Source organism: Lonchura striata, chromosome 17, assembly GCF_050655825.1.
Source record: "Lonchura striata isolate lonStrDom1 chromosome 17, ASM5065582v1, whole genome shotgun sequence".
Taxonomy (NCBI): Eukaryota; Metazoa; Chordata; class Aves; order Passeriformes; family Estrildidae; genus Lonchura; species Lonchura striata.
Genome location: NC_140719.1, coordinates 2,292,769 through 2,308,147, shown reverse-complemented (window position 1 = coordinate 2,308,147; position 15,379 = coordinate 2,292,769). Strand labels below are relative to the sequence as shown.

The following is a 15,379-nucleotide window of genomic DNA, read 5'->3' as shown; positions in this document are numbered from 1 at the left end:
GAGCTGAAGTATCTTCTAATAAAGCTCCCAGTCTTCACACTGGATGTTTTTAGTCATGCTTAGAAGTCTCTAATAATAAAGACACCATGTAATTCAGTATGTTCCTCAAATTGAAAATCTGAGAAGGTTCTGCTAGGACAACCTCAAACTCCAGTGAGACCTAGCAAAAAATCACTCTCACTGACACCTGGGAATTGCTCAGAAGTGTCTAATTTCTCGTTCTTTTTGGACTGAAGATTATTCACCCTGTCACTGTGGGAGTGAGCACTCAAATACCTCCTGAAGCACTCCCAGGGGTGAATGGATCACACACATATCAGGTTGTTCTACCTGCTAGGGCATCTTGTCTTTCCTGTGCAGCATCAAGAGCAGACTACTAAAAGGTAGTTATTTCACAAAAGAGAAATAACAACTCACAAAGAAGTAGATTTTGTCTGCAGCCCCCAGCATGAGAAGTGCACACAGAAAGCTGAGGGAGCTGCATGAAATCTGCTCATGAACAACCAGGCTGCTCCAAGCCCCAGTGTCCAGCCTGGCCTTGGGCACTGCCAGGGATCCAGGGGCAACCACAGCTGCTCTGGGCACCCTGTGCCAGGGCCTGCCCACCCACCCAGGGAAGAATTTCCTCCCATTATCCCATCCATCCCTTCCCTCTGGCAGTGGGAGCCATTCCCTGTGTCCTGGCACTCTGATCCCTGTAAATTGTCTCTCCACGTTTCTTGCCAGGCCACTGAGCTCACCCCAAATCTCCTCTCCAGGTGAACAACCCCAGCTGTGCCAGCCTTCCCTCCCAGCAGAGCTGCTCCATCCCTCTGATCCCCCTGGCCCTGCTCTGGGTCTCTGCAGCAGCTCCAGCTCCTCCCTGTGCTGGGCAGGGCTGGGGCAGCTCTGCAGGTGGGGTCTCACCTGAGCACAGGGCACAGGGGCAGCATCCCCCTGCCCTGCTGCCCACGCTGGGCTCAGCCCAGGGCAGGGGGCTCAGGGCTGGGGCAGCTCCAGCTCCACCCACAGCACCCCCAGCTCCCTCTCCAGGGCTGCTCCAGCTGCTCCTCCCAGCCTGGATTGGTCCTGGGGTTCTCCTGACCCAGGGGCAGCTCCAGCACTGCTGAAACCTCCTGAGGTTCCTTGTTAAGTTTTCTGCATCCACATTCCCTTCACGAGGAATGTGCCAGATTGGTAAGAAAAATCTCCTTTTTGCGCTCTCTCTGAGCACAAATCATGTAAGCTGTGTATCTAACCTCACCCCTAAATAACTGAGGAGGAGAGGAAGGTATGGAAGGAGCACTGCCACTCCTTGTTCCCTAACTGGATTACAGCTCTTGTGGACCACTGCAACTTGGCAGAACCACTGAAAGCTCAAGCAGAGATCCACCATCCAAGACTGTGACAACAAAAGCAGACTCTCCAGGAGCTCTGCACTGCCTGGATGTGGCACAGAACCTGCCCTGAACTCTTTCCAACACCAGGACTCCTCTTCGTTAGTGCCACTGCTGCAAGAGCCCCAGAGCTGCCAGGGACTGTGGGACAGTGCAGCACACAGGGAGCTTCCCATGGATACTACTCTCCTCACCCTGAGCTCCAATTACTACTTTTGCAATAATAAAGCCTAAAATTTCAGTCAAAAGCCCTGGAATTGAAAGAGCAGAGATCCACAGGCACATATCCCTATTTCATGTTGAACTCGCCCCACTCATACACCTGCACTTGAATGTCTGCATGGTGAATTAAACTGAACACTAGCTCTTACATTTAGAATAAAGATCCAGCCAGCAAACACCACTACCAAAAAGCAGGACAGCTTTTCTCTCCTGACCCTCTTCCCTTGCCCTGATTTTTCCATGCCATCCCACCATCCTGACCCAGATACCAAAAGACACATGGAAAACACCCAGCCCTATCCCCTTTGTCAGCAGATTCAAAAGTTAAATAAAGCTCCTAAAAAATCCTGGACGGTTTAGCTCATTGGTTTTACTCTGCATGGTTATTTAGCCCTCAAAGTCTCTTCCCACACAGGCTGTTGTCAATAAAAGCCATTTACTCTTTTCCTCCCTCATAATATATATCTTAATGCATTCAAAATGCAAACTAACAGGCTTCTTTTATTTCCACCTGGAGTTCTCTCATGTTCCTCAGTTCCAAACAGCTTCTAAAAGAGAATTAACACAGAAGGTGAGACCTATCCTTATATGCAGGAAAAGAGAAAAGAGCTTTTTTTGGCCCCTTTATCAGCCCAGTTTCCTTCCTCTCATGTGGGCATTCACATCCTTGCTCTTCTGTTTGGCACATGCCTGGTACTGGGAAAATTAAAATCCAAAGCTCTGCACTACAGAGGTTTCTGAAGGGACTTTGAGGATTCTTTACTAGAAAGCTCACCAAGTATAATAAGGGCTAAGTAGTTTCTGTGAAAGTCTGGAGCTTCTGCAGATATTCTTGGGGATGTGGCTGCGATGGGATTTTCAGCTTAGCTGGCAAGACCAAATAAAAATCAAAGCTTTCCTGCTTCTCTGGCAAGTGCATATGATTAAGCCTCCAAACTGTGAAATTTACAGGAGCAGAAAATGGGAGAGAGCCACTGGTAGCACAGATCCTGAATTTATTCCCTCAGGAGATCCTGGTGACAACTTGATTCCCGTTTTCCAGGAGCTGCCGCGGGGCTGATTCCAACATTCCACGGAATCACCCCTGGATTCACCACACCACCAGCCTGTGCCACCCCTGGACTTGCACTCTGCATCTGCAGCCAGCCATTTATTCATGGCAGCACCACAAAAAAAGCTCCTGCCCTGGAGTTTCAGTGGGAAGGATTTAATCCAACACTCAGTTCTCCACCCCGAGCTCCTGCCATTGCTGTGCTCTTTCCCACGTGACAACCACTGACCACGTATTTTCTGCTTCACCCTCTCATTAATTCTTGAGAAAAAACACAAGACTCTTCCAGGGCAGCACAGAGGAAAAGAGGAAACACACGTGACAGGAAAAGAACAATGAAATTTTGGAGAATAACAGGAGCTCTTGTCAAATTTCATCTGGTCTGTAAGCTAAGAGAAAAATGAACAAATTAAGACTAAAATAATTCCTCTGAGATTCCAGGCAAAGGAGATATCTGAACACTGTGAACTATGAACATAGAATTTACATTAAAATGGCAAAATGAACTACATCCTATTTTATTAACAAGTTTTTCTTTCTCATAGAATTCAAAGCAAAAATGAACCAATAGAAGAAACCTGATGCTTTTCAAAGCCCTTCTCCAATGTCACTTTTAAATATGGGCCCAGGAGTCAGAAGTGCCATAAAGCCTGGGCTTCAGGACAAATTGTGAAGATGAAATGCTGGAATATCATAGAGCTTGTAAAATGGAGAGAACAGATAATAGACTTTAAAGGAGAAAAAGAAAGATTTGGAAAGGACCCAAAAATAATGATGAGGTGATATATTGATGGGTCTTGATCCCTGACTGGTAAGGTATTAATGGAAGCAGAAAGGTAAGCTGGAATTAACAGGAGGTAATTCAGTTCTTGAGAGAGAAGAGAAATCTCAGGAAGATAAGATTCAGTAAATAAGAGAGAATCCAGCCCTGAGCAGCAAAAAAAAAAAAAAAAAAAAAAGGAGGAATAGGTGGAATCTGCCTGGCTGGCTGAGACAACATAATGAAATCTGAAGCCAGAAACAAGTAGGAAAACAACAGCAGGAAAAGACAGAGAGAAAAAGTGGCTGTTTAGGAGAAACAGCCTGGAACCACACAGAATGGCACAAGTGGGAAGCATCTCTCAGAAATTAGGCCAAAGAGTTGACAACCACCTCAGAGCCTGGGAAAAACACAGCTCATCAACAAACACCTGCTGAGCACAGCAGGTTCAGCTCCACAGCCATGCAGCCTCCTGCCTGGGGTGAGAAAACCAAAATCCCACAGTGAGGATTCTGGGGTAGAGCTGATCAGGAATACAAACAAATACAGCTATTCAGAAAGCAGGAAGTTATGCAGAGATAGACATCACAGTGGCCTACAAAACACAACAACCCCCCAGAAGTCCTCTGTGTAACTCAGGACTCATGTCACATTCCAGACGCTGGAGATTAGGAAAGGAAATTGTGCATTAGACACAAATTATGTGTGCGAACTAATTCGAACTCTGAATGACAAGATCACAGACATTAATCAGGACATTAATCATTATTATTGGCAACAAGGCTAACCACAGCCATCATATTGCATTTTTAATTACCTATATTCCCCTTTAAGCATTAAGTCCCAAGTCATGTGCTACTTCCAAGGTCTAGGAAGGAACCCGTCTTGCACAGGGGAATTATTCTTTAACCTGTTCTATTAGTGAGCATTAAAACCTCAGAGTTACACCCACAACAATCACTCATAACACACTCAACTCCCTGGCTCTGTCTGGGAACAGAACTAGGGAGGTTTTCCAGCAAAAAGGAATAATTAATCCAAGACAAAGGGCCTGGCAAAGCAGCAATTAACCCAGCAAAGTGCAGGCTCTGGGCAGACTTTGAAGTATATGAAACTTGGGCCAGAATTCCCACCCCACTGGGTTAAGTGCTCTATAGGCCTAAGATTTTTTTCTGAGCCATTTAATATTGCTGTGTTCCCTGAATTGCTTCTTGCTGGAGTCAAACCACCTGACAGAGGGACCACAGCTCACCCACACATCTAAACCCACCCCATAAAAACATGGTTTGATGTGGGATGCAGCTGCAGCAGCACAGACATCCAACGCCTGGATTTAAAATCATGGCATCATTACAGATGGAAAAGACCTCCAAAACCATCAAGTCCAAACTTTAACTGAATACCTCCAGACCCACTAATCAATACCACAAAATGCCACATCTTAGGTGTTCAGATGTTTTTAGAACACCTCCAGGGATAGCCTGTTAAGATGTCCAACCACCCCTTCAGTGAAAAAATTTTCCCAAAAATCCAACCTGAACCTCCTCTGGCCATTCCCTTTCCTTCTGTCCCTGTTCCTGGAGCAGAGCCCGACCCCCCGGCTGTCCCCTCCTGTCAGGAGCTGTGCAGAGCCACAAGGTCCCCCTGAGCCTCCTTTTCTCCAGGCTGAGCCCCTTCCCAGCTCCCTCAGCCTCTCCTGGGGCTCCAGCCCCTTTCCTGGACACGTTCCAGCCCCTCAATGTCCATCTTGCAAGTGAGGGGCCCAAAATTAAATCCAGGATTTTATGAGTGGCCCTCCTCCAGCACCCAGCACAGGGGGACAGTCACTACCCTGGTCCTTTCTTCAAAAGAGTCATAAAAAAAAAAGTAAAAAATACTTTAAAAGCCCCAGATCCATGTATGTTTGAATGGCAGAACTCACTCATAGAAATGGGACTTGGAGATGGAGAGGAAGCTGCAGTCTCTGTTGGCCTTGATGGTGAAGATCAGGGGCTCCCCAGTGAGGACAGCGAGCTGGCCCACAAGCTCCCCAGGGTGGGTGATGAAGAGGCAGGTGTCCTCCTCAGAGTCAATCTTCCTCTGGTACACGTGGAGCATGCCCGAGACCACAAAGCAAACATTGACATCCTGCAGCAAATGGGAATAAAAGGAAAAAAAAAAAATAAAGCTCAATAAAAATCCTCCAAGATTTTAAAAGCAATTATCCCAGTGACAGAGCTATCATGACCAATCTGTTTCCCAGAAGCTCTCCTATAGCTTTTGAACAATGAGGAGGTAAAATAAGACACAATAGTGAATTATTAAAAGCAAGTTATGAATATTTAAAACCAAGCAGGCACAATATTGAAAAATGCGTTTCTCTTTGGGTGTTTATGAAAAATGAAGGCTGCATCTTGAGATATCAAGGAATAACAACAGAACTGGGAGAGGAGGAGATAATGGGGAATCACAGCTGCAGGATGAGGGGCATGGCAGGTCAGCAGAGCAGAACCCGGCAGTGGAACTGGAGCTGTCCATCATCTGCTTTGCTTAAGCTCCTCTATTTACACAGGATTATTATAAATGAAGCTTGTTATATCCTAAACACACTTTGCTATCAACAAATAATGCTGGATTGGTTTTGTATGAGGGCTTTACTGCAGCTGAGTGGCATCATAAAAACCCAAAGTGCAGGGTGTGAGAACAGGCTACCCAGTCCCCTCAGCTCCTGAGGAAGGATGAAGGATGACTCCACACCTTCCCACGAGGTCCATCAGAGCTGACAACACCCAGGCACCAGAGTCCCACCCTGGCTCTGGTGCAGCAGCAGAGGAAGACCCAGAGCTGGGGGTGTTTCACCTCCAGAAGAGGTGGCATGGGAGGAGATAGGAGGGAATGTTTTAATTGCAATTAATGTGAATAAACACCATCCTGGAGGGGCAGAGACAGAGCCAGACTCACCTGATCTCCCTGCCTGGACAGCACAGTGCCAGCAGTGACCTGATGCAGTGTCACTTTGCCATTCAGCAATGCAGGATTCTGGAGAAGAAAGGGGTGGGAGGTACAATTTACTGCTCTGTGCACAGTAAAGGTCCCAGAATGTGAGGAAGCACCCAAATAAAGCAAGTAATAATAACAGTTAAGACTGTTACAAGTACTTGAATCTCTTTAAAAGATGGCATCTATTTTTATATTTCTCTACCCATCCAACATTTCTTCCAGAAGAGGAAAAAAAGGTATGATTCATTTTAATTGATCACACTTGGATTCTTAAGGATTTTTTATTCATCAGTTTCCCACACACACTCTTTAAAGGGCCTGTAATGAAAAGAGATCTTTATCAGCTGGCATGAAAACCCTGAAACATCAAGTTACTTTCAAAGGAAGGTGAAACTAGAGGAGACTTTCTACATCATGGAGTAACTGGACAGGATAATCCAACACTGGCTTTGTCCCAGGCCAGCCCTGGGCACACAGCTCAGCTCTGCTGTAGCTGCAGAGCACATTTTCATACACACTGTACAACAAAAACTTCCCCCAGCTCATCAACTCCTGTGCTCAGGCAGATGAAAGTGGGAATTTCACTCCCAACTTAAAGCACACAGGAGAAAAGGGTCTTCCCAAAAGCCACCCTCAGTTTGGACTCCAATACCTTGCAATGTCAAGGAGATGAGGTAGCTGAGACTAAAATTTCCAAACATTGCTTTCACCACCATAACCCTGAGCGCATAACAGACACCCAAACAGGAGAGACTTTTCTTTCCATCTCAAATAACTACCCACACAATTTGGGGTCCTGTGTGCAGTCAGGACCAAACCCTAAAGCTTCAGGCCACCTTTGCTTTGGCATAACTTTCATTCAAACCAGCAAATCACAGAGTCACAGACTGGTTTGGTTTCAAAGAGATCTTAAAGCTCATCCAGTCCAGGCAGGGACACCTCCCACTGTCCCAGGCTGCTCCAACATCCAGCCTGGCCTTGGGCACTGCCAGGGATCCAGGGGCAGCCACAGCTGCTCTGGGCACCCTGGGCACCTATTTATTCTTCAAATAAAGAATTTCTTCCTAATATTTAGTTGTCAGCCTGCCCTCCTTCAGCTTAAGGCCATTCCTCCTTCTCCTGTCATTCCATGCCCACAGTCCATCTCCAGCCTAATATATCTTTAGAAATTCAACATTTTATCACCACCCCTGAATGGGCTGGGGCAGAAAACAAGGCTCAGTTATGAGTTCACAGGTTAGGCTGAAGAGAGGCAGCACAGTCCTGGTTCTCACAGCTTCCCTGGGTGTTTGGCTGTGCCCAGGCTCTGCCTCAGAGGCAGAAGTTCTAAAAGCTGCACTCACAGAAGAACCAATTGAGCCTAAGAGCAGAGCAGAATGTGACCCCAGTCATCAACTCCATTCCAGCAGGAAACCAGTACAGCAGAGATGTAAACACTCCACCAGTGTAATTGTTCTGCCAGGCTGGAATTTTTCTATTTTGGGTCAAAAAGAAATAGTGCAAGTGAAATAATCACAATTATTCTTTACACCTACTGCTGATAAAAAGAACATATTTTCATCAAAAATAGTTTTATTAAAGCCAATCTGTTTCATGGGAACATATCCAATGCAGAGAACCTGACAAGCACCTGTCAAAATATTTCAGTTCAGCAATAGCAACTCAACTAATTTCTATAACGTTTTTTTCTATATTTAGACATTTATGGTTGTATAGTATTACCTATTCTTAAAGCCAAAGTTGTAAGTCTGAAAGTACCTCTCAGGAGGGGAATTCAGGCTCCCCCATGAGCTCTACTTATCAAAAGCATTTTCAGGCTGCATTAGCTCAAAAATAAATTGCTGCCAATATTTTCTTCATGTCTAAGACTACCTAAGAATTGGGATAGATTGTACTCAGAGCTGTGAAAGCCTCAGCATTGGAGATCTTTAAGAACCCAAAAACCTGCCAGCAATGACTTAGCAGGATCTGATTCTGCCTCAGGCATGGGAGGGACTGAGTGACCTCCAGGCAGGCCTTGGAATCCTCCTTTGCTGGGCTCTCCCTGCCCCATGAAGCAATAAAAGAACTGACAAATGAAATCCATCCTGTTTCTCTCAAATGGGTGATTCCAGCAAACCCAAACTCAGCACTGCACAGTTACAGGGCTAAAAACCTGCACTGAGACCCCAGCCACCACCTTTTATGGAAAATAAGGGAAATAATTACCATAAAAAAGCTCAATTTCCCAGCAAGTTTCTTTCTTTGCAGGACTCTAATAAATTATTGCAGCAGGAAACTCAACAAATTTGGTTACAATAGCAAATTTAAGAAGCTACAGAGGTTATTTCTGGGTAACAAATTAGCAGGGGTTTATGGTACAGAAGTGAAAACACAAGCCAGTTATAAACACTTTAAATAAAACAATAATTAACTGGATCAAATAATATTTTTGTCAAAGGACATTCCCTTGTAACTCACAAAGAAGAGATGCCCTGCAACACTGCTTAACCCTCCCCGTCATAACTGCAGATAAAGCTGAAAACACACAAACACTGTATGAGATTGAAAACCATTCATGACAAGATCCAAGGAATTCAAGTTACTTAAAAAAAAAAAGAAAATTTTAATTCTGAAGTCAGATACCCAAAGGCTATTTGAAATAATGCCTCTCTCCTAGAGACACTTACCCCTCTCTCTCTGTCACATGAATAAAAAAAAACCAACCAAAAAATCCAAAACCAACCATCTGTCATCAAAACATCTCAATTTTATTCACTCTGATTGGCTGCTCTGAAAAATGACAATTTAAAATGTTTCCATCCAGCTAAGAAATAACTCATTTTTTTAAGAGAAGTCCTTACAAGAATTCATTTCCTTTTACGTAAGCAGCATTGAACACAAATATCTTGTACACAGTAAGATTCTTCTTCCATTGCCTGTAGAAGAATCAACTTTTGCTATTACCACATGGAAAAAAAAATTGAGCTTTCAATGATATTTCTGGCATTTGGCCACATCCCATCAAATTCTAATTTGCTTGTGAAAAACTAAGGTGCTTGAAAATCCTACCTTATTTCACCAGTATTGAGATCCTCATGTTAAAACTCTGCCTATTAGGTGCTGCATTTTAAGGCCATTGTTGAAATCAACTTTATCTCTAAACTGCTACTTGGTAATTACTGAGAAATTTATTCTAGACTAAAAGAAAAGTGCTGTAATCAGGAGCTTCAGTAATTTCAGAATTTTTGCTTATGATCTGATAGTTGTATCAAGAACAGAATAGATGAAGTCTTACTTTACTCCTCCTGCAACGAGAATTTATTCTAAAATAGACTGTAGCCTTTCATGAGGATATAAATGCCTGAAAAAACCTGAAAATTAACATAATGAGACAGGTAAGGCTCCTGTAGGGACCTCAGATCAGTGATGATGTGGAACAGGCACCTTGAGCTTCACAACTGGGAGCTGAAGGACTCTGACAGGGTGTAAGAGGAATAATTTTGGAAGTGAGGAGGGAATGTTAAAATCTAGAAGTAAAATCTTCTAAGTTCTAGCAAGTGTTGTTTGGTGACAGCTCTGAAGGCAGGGAGGAGGTGCAGCAGCTGTGCCCAGCCTCTGGCAGCAGCAGCAGACTGGAATTACTGCAGAACAGGCTGGAACAAACCAGGGGTGTCTGTGGCTGACTGAGACAGATGCAGAGCCTTCCCAAATTGTCTGATTATCCACATGAACAGACAGACACACCTCTGTAATGAAATGCAGCTGGAATGATGAAAACTATTTTCAGTCCTTACAACACCAAGGGGTTCAGCAGGGGCTGAGCTCAGCAGGGATCAGGCACAGCCCCCAGGCACAGGACCCAGCTGGGAGATGCTGCCAGCCCCCCTGGGAAAGTACAGGGACATTTCCAAACCCAGACAACTCCCTGGGATGTAGTGCCAACAGGATTCATGGATTCAGCAGTCACCTGAACCTTTAGATAACTTCCCCCACTCAGTAAGGTGGCAGAATTTGCACATGTGCTGCTTGCAGGGCTAACTGCACACAGAGAGGGGAGATTCATGCACTGCATTCCAGACTGGTCTGTTGAAATGGCAGAAAAATTCAAATTTATTTCCACCCTTCTAATGACACCAACAGGCTGTTGAATAAAACATCCAGACCATCTCCAGCACACTGAGGAGACATATCCACCTTTCAGTTCCTGGCAGAATGAAATGAAAAGCAGAAGCAAAGCCAGTTCCCCTTGCAATAACTCACATCAAGTTTCATCAGGGCTGAGAGGTCTTTCTTTGCTGCTTCCACAATGGCATCAACCTGTTTGCTGTTACAGGAATCCTGCACAGCACTGTAATGGAAAACTGCTGAAGGAGTTTCTGTCACTGTCACAGTCTTCTTCAATATCGACTGCAAAGATAAGAAACACATCAAGGATCAGGTTAAACATCAAAATTGGCACCTACCAAAATTGGCCTTTATCATCTGCATTCTGTACCCACTACAACTGTTGGTCTGCAAAAAAAGAAATCAGGGTTTCCAAAAAAGCAACAGCTTCCTAACTTCATTATCCCTGTATTTTTTCTGCACAGCATGACACTCGAATCAAACAAAGTTACTCATCACAGCTTGTGAAAGGGAAGGAATGAGAGACTTCAGAAGCTGGGCTGCTGCCAGCTTGATGGAACTAAAACTTTATCAACACTGTACACAAAGATGCAGGAAAAGATAAAATGTATGTCAAGGTCACAGTGAGCAACAGTTTCATTGCAGATTTTAAGGTGCAGGTTTGTAATTCAAGAGGGTTTTTGTGCTCTTGACTTCCAGGTCAGTATTTGTAAAAAATAGACCACAAAAATAAAAATGGATTTATAAATAATTACTAGAAATCTACAGCTGATATAAGCCTTTAATTCCTTGCTGTAAAGGACCTCTCACAAATAGAGAATGGTCTGACAAATCCAAATAATCCATTTCATGAGTCAGGGGAAGAAAATATATAAAAAGTTGCAGCAGTGGTTTCCCATTGCACAAGAAGAGAATCTCCACAGAATTTCAAGATGTGCAATACAATGACTTGACAGCCACTAACATCTACTGAAACACCTGTCAGTTAAAAAAAATAACACAAAAACATTCAAGGCCAGGTTGGGTGGTGTAGAGAAGGTGTCCCTGGCCATGGCAGAGGGATTGGACCAGCTGGGCTTCAAAGGTCCCTTCCAACACAAACCATTTGGGGATTCTGTAAATCCAAATATCCCAACTCGCAGAGAGCTGCAAGGGCAGCCTTTGGGAAGGCAGGAAGCAAACATTCAAAGGCCTGCAAGCAGAATGAGGTGGGGAAGGGCAGGGCAGCAGCAGGCTGGGCTCTTGGGAAGGGCAGACCCACCTTGGCCACGGCGGGGCTGCCGGCGGCGTCCTCGGGGGCCAGCTGCACCCTGGCCCTCTCGTAGGCCATGTCCATGTCGGACTTGGCTCCGCTGGAATTGCCTGCAAGCAACACGAAAATCCTGCTGTCAGCACCTCCTGCACTGCAGCTTCTGAGAAGCAGCAGGTAGCACACCAAGGGGAGCAACTCGGCACCTTCCCACTCCTGTTATTTCCCAGCTCCTTACCACCTGGGGCTTCAAATCTCCCCGCGTGAACTCGGGTGTACGACACATCCCAGAATTCCCACAGCCGCTCTTGTACAGAGTGCTGGCATTATTTGAAGGTTTGTTGTGGGGCTTCTTGTCCACTGAGAATTGGCAGAGCACTGGAGAGACGGAATTCCTGATAACTTAAAATTTGAGGTGTTTTTTATGGCTTTCTGCAAAGCTGCCTGAGGTGCTGTGGCTGATGGCTCATATCGCCTGCTGCATCTTATTTTCAATACTCTACAAATCCTTGAAATCCTTCATAGGTTTGACATTAAGTTTCAGGGCCAATTTCCTCATTTGTGAGAGCAGCTCACCCTCTTAACTCCTCTGTTACTCCTTTGAGATGTTGATGGGTTTGTACAAAAGGTGGGATCTGCTGAAGAAATCTTATTTTAAAAGTCTTTTTGGAAGAATTAAGTATATTTTCTATTCAGTTCCACATCCTTGGAAGTCACAGTGTATGTAACTGTATGCCCTTTCTTTATCAATCCAGGTTACCTTTTATCCCCTAAAACTAGGCTCTGCTCAAGGGGAGGGACACAGGAAGAATCTCAGACCATTATTACTATTATAAAATAGTAGTAGTAGTAATAATAATAAAAATTAATAATAATCATCATCATATTTATAGCAGCCAGGAAAAGGCAAATCCACCACATTTTCTTCACTACTTTCAGGAAATTATTAACATTTTCTTCACCAAACTAAAGAAATTTTTTGCACCCGATAAATTGCTATTTCATAGAGAGAAAATTATGATCAGCAGCTTCTAAAATTCTTTCCATACAAAGCATTTTGCCCCCAATAATTTCAAATCTTTCCTACGACTTGTCCAAATTGTAGGGCTGAAAGTTACATAAGAAATTCTCTTACAGTTCTCACTTATTTAATTCATGAATTTGAAGTCAATACTACTTCCATTCCTTACTTCCCAATTTTAATACATTTTAATTACATTAGGTCCTTGGCTGTCCCATCCACCTTCCAGGAACTTCTCAGAGCTAATCAATAATGAAAACATAATTGGGAAACTCCTTCTATTTGAAAACCTTGAACAGGATTCCCACAGCCTGAAGAGTTACAGATGAGTTTAAGAATCATGCAGAAATTGCAATTTCCTTTAACAAAGAAATCTATAATAATTTCAATTTTATTTCTATGCCTAATATATCTCCAAAACAAACTTTTCTGAGAAGTTTATATTTTCTTCCTTATACCTTTTACCTTCAGTCAATACATTATGCTTACACTTTTGCTTTTATAAATACAAATTGCTGCTCAGGAATAAGCTGGAAAAGCAATTGTCTTTCCTGAGTGGTAAATTCCGTCACCTAACCAATTGAAATTTTTAATCCTGAATTCTTTCCCTAAGTGTCTCTCCAAAGAGACACACACTTGAATTTGCCCAGGATTGCCCCAGCTTTTGGGAAGTTGGCTTTTGGAACCAGAATTTACACCATTGTGATCTGTGACTATGTGACAATACCACCCTACCATGAAGGGCTGTCCATAAACTTAATTTCCAAAACAGTTTTTATTTCTGAAGGGGCTTGACTCCTATGTCCCACCCCAGCTAGGCCAAGGGAAGAATCCCACTGCCACAAATATTCAGCTCTGCCTCAGAGTACTCTTTTATGTCATCTTGAGAAATGCCCTTGAGTTCTGCCAGGGGAGGTTTAGATTAGATATTAGGAAAAATCTTTTCATGGAAAGGGTTGTAAAATACTGGCACAGACTGCCCAGGGCAGGGGTGGTGACACCAGCCCTGAAAGTGTTCAAAGGACATGTGGGTGTGACACTTGGGACATGGTTTAGTGGTGAACACGGGGTGGCACTGGCCTGGCAGTTGGACTTGAAGATTTTAAAAGCCTTTTCCAGCCTTAACCATAATTCTGTGAGCCACAAATATAAACAATCAAACCTGCCACTGGGATCATAATAAATTCATTTAATGATCAGCCTCCAAACAAGAAACCCAACAAGTTGACTGAAAATTGACTGTCATCAGAACTTACAACCCATAAGATAATAAATAAAAATAACCATGCTGCTGATGCTATTAACTAAATTTCCTGCTGCCAGCTTGATGGAACTAAAACTTTATCAACACTGTACACAAAGATGCAGGAAAAGACAAAATGTCTGTCAAGGTCACAGTGAGCAGCACTTTAATTCCAGATTTTAAGGTGCAGGTTTGTAATTCAAGAGGGTTTTTGTGCTCTTGACTTCCAGGTCAGTATTTGTAAAAAACAGACCACAAAAATAAAAATGGATTTATAAATAATTACTAGAAACCTATAGCTAAAACAAGCTTTTAATTCCTTGCTGTAAAGGACAGAGCATGGTCTGACAAATCCAAATAATCCATTTTATGAGTCAGGGGAAGAAAATATATAAAAAGTTCCAGCAGTGGTTTCCCATTGCACACCAAGAGAATCTCCACAGAATTTCAAGATGTGCAATAAAATGACTTGACAGCCACTAACATCTACTGAAACACCTGTCAGTTAAAAAAAATAACACAAAAACATTCAAGGCCAGGTTGGGTGGTGTAGAGAAGGTGCCTTCCCTGCCACGTTCTGCCAGTGCCACGTGCACTGCATGTCAGGGCTCTAGGGGAACAGCCCCAGCTCTTTGGGGAAAAAAAAACACCAAAACAATAAAAGACAACTTCTGTTTAACCTTAAAAATAGGGTTAGGAAGACTTATTTCCAGGGACAATGAAGGAGTGAAGTTGTTACATCCAAAAGGCCTCGCTGTTTTATTTCTGCTTTCTAATTCCTCTGTCCCCCAGCCCAGATGCATCCATTAATTAATTCTATCTTTATCCACACACGGTTAGTACATTTATAAAGCAGAGTAGCCTGAGCTGGCAGAATCCCATTCCCTCAATCTGCTATGTTTCAGGTTAGACACTACACAAAAAACCAGAACAGATTACAGCCAGTCCCAGGAGCAACTGAGGAAGAAGTGTTTTCTCCCAAAGCAATTTTTAGCAGTGTTTATTAATTCTAACAACAAACAAATCAAGGAGATGTTGAGATAACAGCACTTGTATGACTCTTAACAGTTTTCTCCTCTCTGAATGAATAATAAACATGATCAATATTCCATGGAGTCTGAACACACACTAAGCAGTGGAATTGAATCTGAAGCAATATCTTGATCTTTTCATTACAGACATCAAGACACTTTCTGTGCAAGCTAAACAGTGAGAAGAAATCAGCTCTGTTAACTGAGGCAAATCATAATTACCCAATTAGATATGCTCCTTCTGTCAGTAAAAATTAGTTCTCTCTATCTGCTAAGCTCTGTGTACCTTGGCATAACTTTTATGACACATAAAGGGACAAATGAAGGACAAATGGACATA

At 43.4% G+C, this 15,379-nt stretch overlaps 1 protein-coding gene across 1 annotated transcript in view; it reads right to left on the bottom strand.

Moving 5' to 3' along the window:
- The window catches only part of PNPLA7 (patatin like domain 7, lysophospholipase), a 134,945-nt gene that overhangs the window by 99,030 nt on the left and 20,536 nt on the right, over nucleotides 1–15,379 (bottom strand). Inside the window, exons 14-17 of the mRNA XM_077787845.2 lie at nucleotides 11,757–11,857; nucleotides 10,631–10,777; nucleotides 6,350–6,427; nucleotides 5,331–5,536 (exon numbers count right to left, since the gene is read on the bottom strand). Of these exons, the coding sequence (XP_077643971.2) occupies nucleotides 5,331–5,536; nucleotides 6,350–6,427; nucleotides 10,631–10,777; nucleotides 11,757–11,857 (532 nt within the window). The remainder of the gene's footprint in view (nucleotides 1–5,330; nucleotides 5,537–6,349; nucleotides 6,428–10,630; nucleotides 10,778–11,756; nucleotides 11,858–15,379) is intronic.